This window comes from Eimeria mitis, genomic scaffold (assembly GCF_000499745.2).
Source record: "Eimeria mitis Houghton genomic scaffold, Emh_scaff3677, whole genome shotgun sequence".
Lineage (NCBI taxonomy): Eukaryota > Apicomplexa > Conoidasida > Eucoccidiorida > Eimeriidae > Eimeria > Eimeria mitis.
In genome coordinates this window covers 1-916 of record NW_013572018.1, presented here as the reverse complement: position 1 = coordinate 916, position 916 = coordinate 1, and the positions used below count along the sequence as shown (strand labels likewise).

The 916-nt window shown below is 45.7% G+C and overlaps 1 protein-coding gene across 1 annotated transcript in view; it reads left to right on the top strand.

Moving 5' to 3' along the window:
* EMH_0068410 (uncharacterized protein) overlaps positions 1–417 on the top strand; it is a gene marked incomplete at both ends in the record, with an annotated part of 5,184 nt that extends 4,767 nt beyond the window's left edge. Inside the window, one exon of the mRNA XM_013498739.1 lies at positions 369–417. Coding sequence (XP_013354193.1) covers positions 369–417 — 49 coding nt within the window. The remainder of the gene's footprint in view (positions 1–368) is intronic.
* Positions 418–916: the final 499 nt, after the last annotated feature.

Below are 916 nucleotides of genomic sequence, written 5' to 3'. Positions count from 1 at the left end.
TGTTTTATAAAAGGAGATATGAGGTATGTTGTTGCTGCTGCGATGCATGCAGCTGTTGCTGTTGCTGCTGCTGCTGCTGTTGCTGCTGCGATGCATGCAGCTGTTGCTGTTGATGCTGCTGCTGCTGTTGCTGATGCTATTGCTCATGCTGCTGTTGCTGCTGTTGCTGCTGTTGGTGTTGCTGCTGCTATTGCTGCTGATACTGCTGATGCTGCTGCTGCTGTTGCTGCTGTTGCTGCTGCTGCTGCTGTGCATCAGCAGCAAAAGTATTTGTGTTGCAGTGTACATGCATGCATTTGGTTGTTTACTTTTTGTCTGTTTTCTGTTTAATATGGAGGCAGAGAAGTTGCTGCTGTGTTGGTGTGCAGGAGACAGCAGCAGCAGCAGCAGCAGCAGCAGCAACAACAACAACAATAACAACACCGCCACCAGCAGCAGCAGCAGCAGCAGCAGCAGCAGCAGCAAGCTTGGGTGTATGGACAGAGACAGAAGCAGAGACTCCTCTTTTTATTTTAATAAACAAAATAAACTCGTGGCTGCTGCTGAAGCAAATAGAGGCGCAGCAGCAGGCAGCAGCAAAAGACAGCAGCAGCAGCAGCAGCAGCAACAGCAGCAGCAGCAGCAGCAGCAGGAGACTGTCTCTGCATGCAGAAATATATATAAATAGAATAGAGACAAGGCTGCTGCTGCTGCAGCAGCTACTGTATTTATGGATAGATTCATACAAAGAAGAAAATGAACGCCTTATAAACTGCTGCTGCTCCCGCTATCTATCGCAGCTGCTGCTACTAGTAAACAAACACTAACATTTATATTTATATTTATATTTATATTTTAATTAAATACAAATAAAATATATACAGCTAGCTAGCTAGCTAGCTAGGTATCTAGCTAGCTAGCTAGCTAGCTAGCTAGC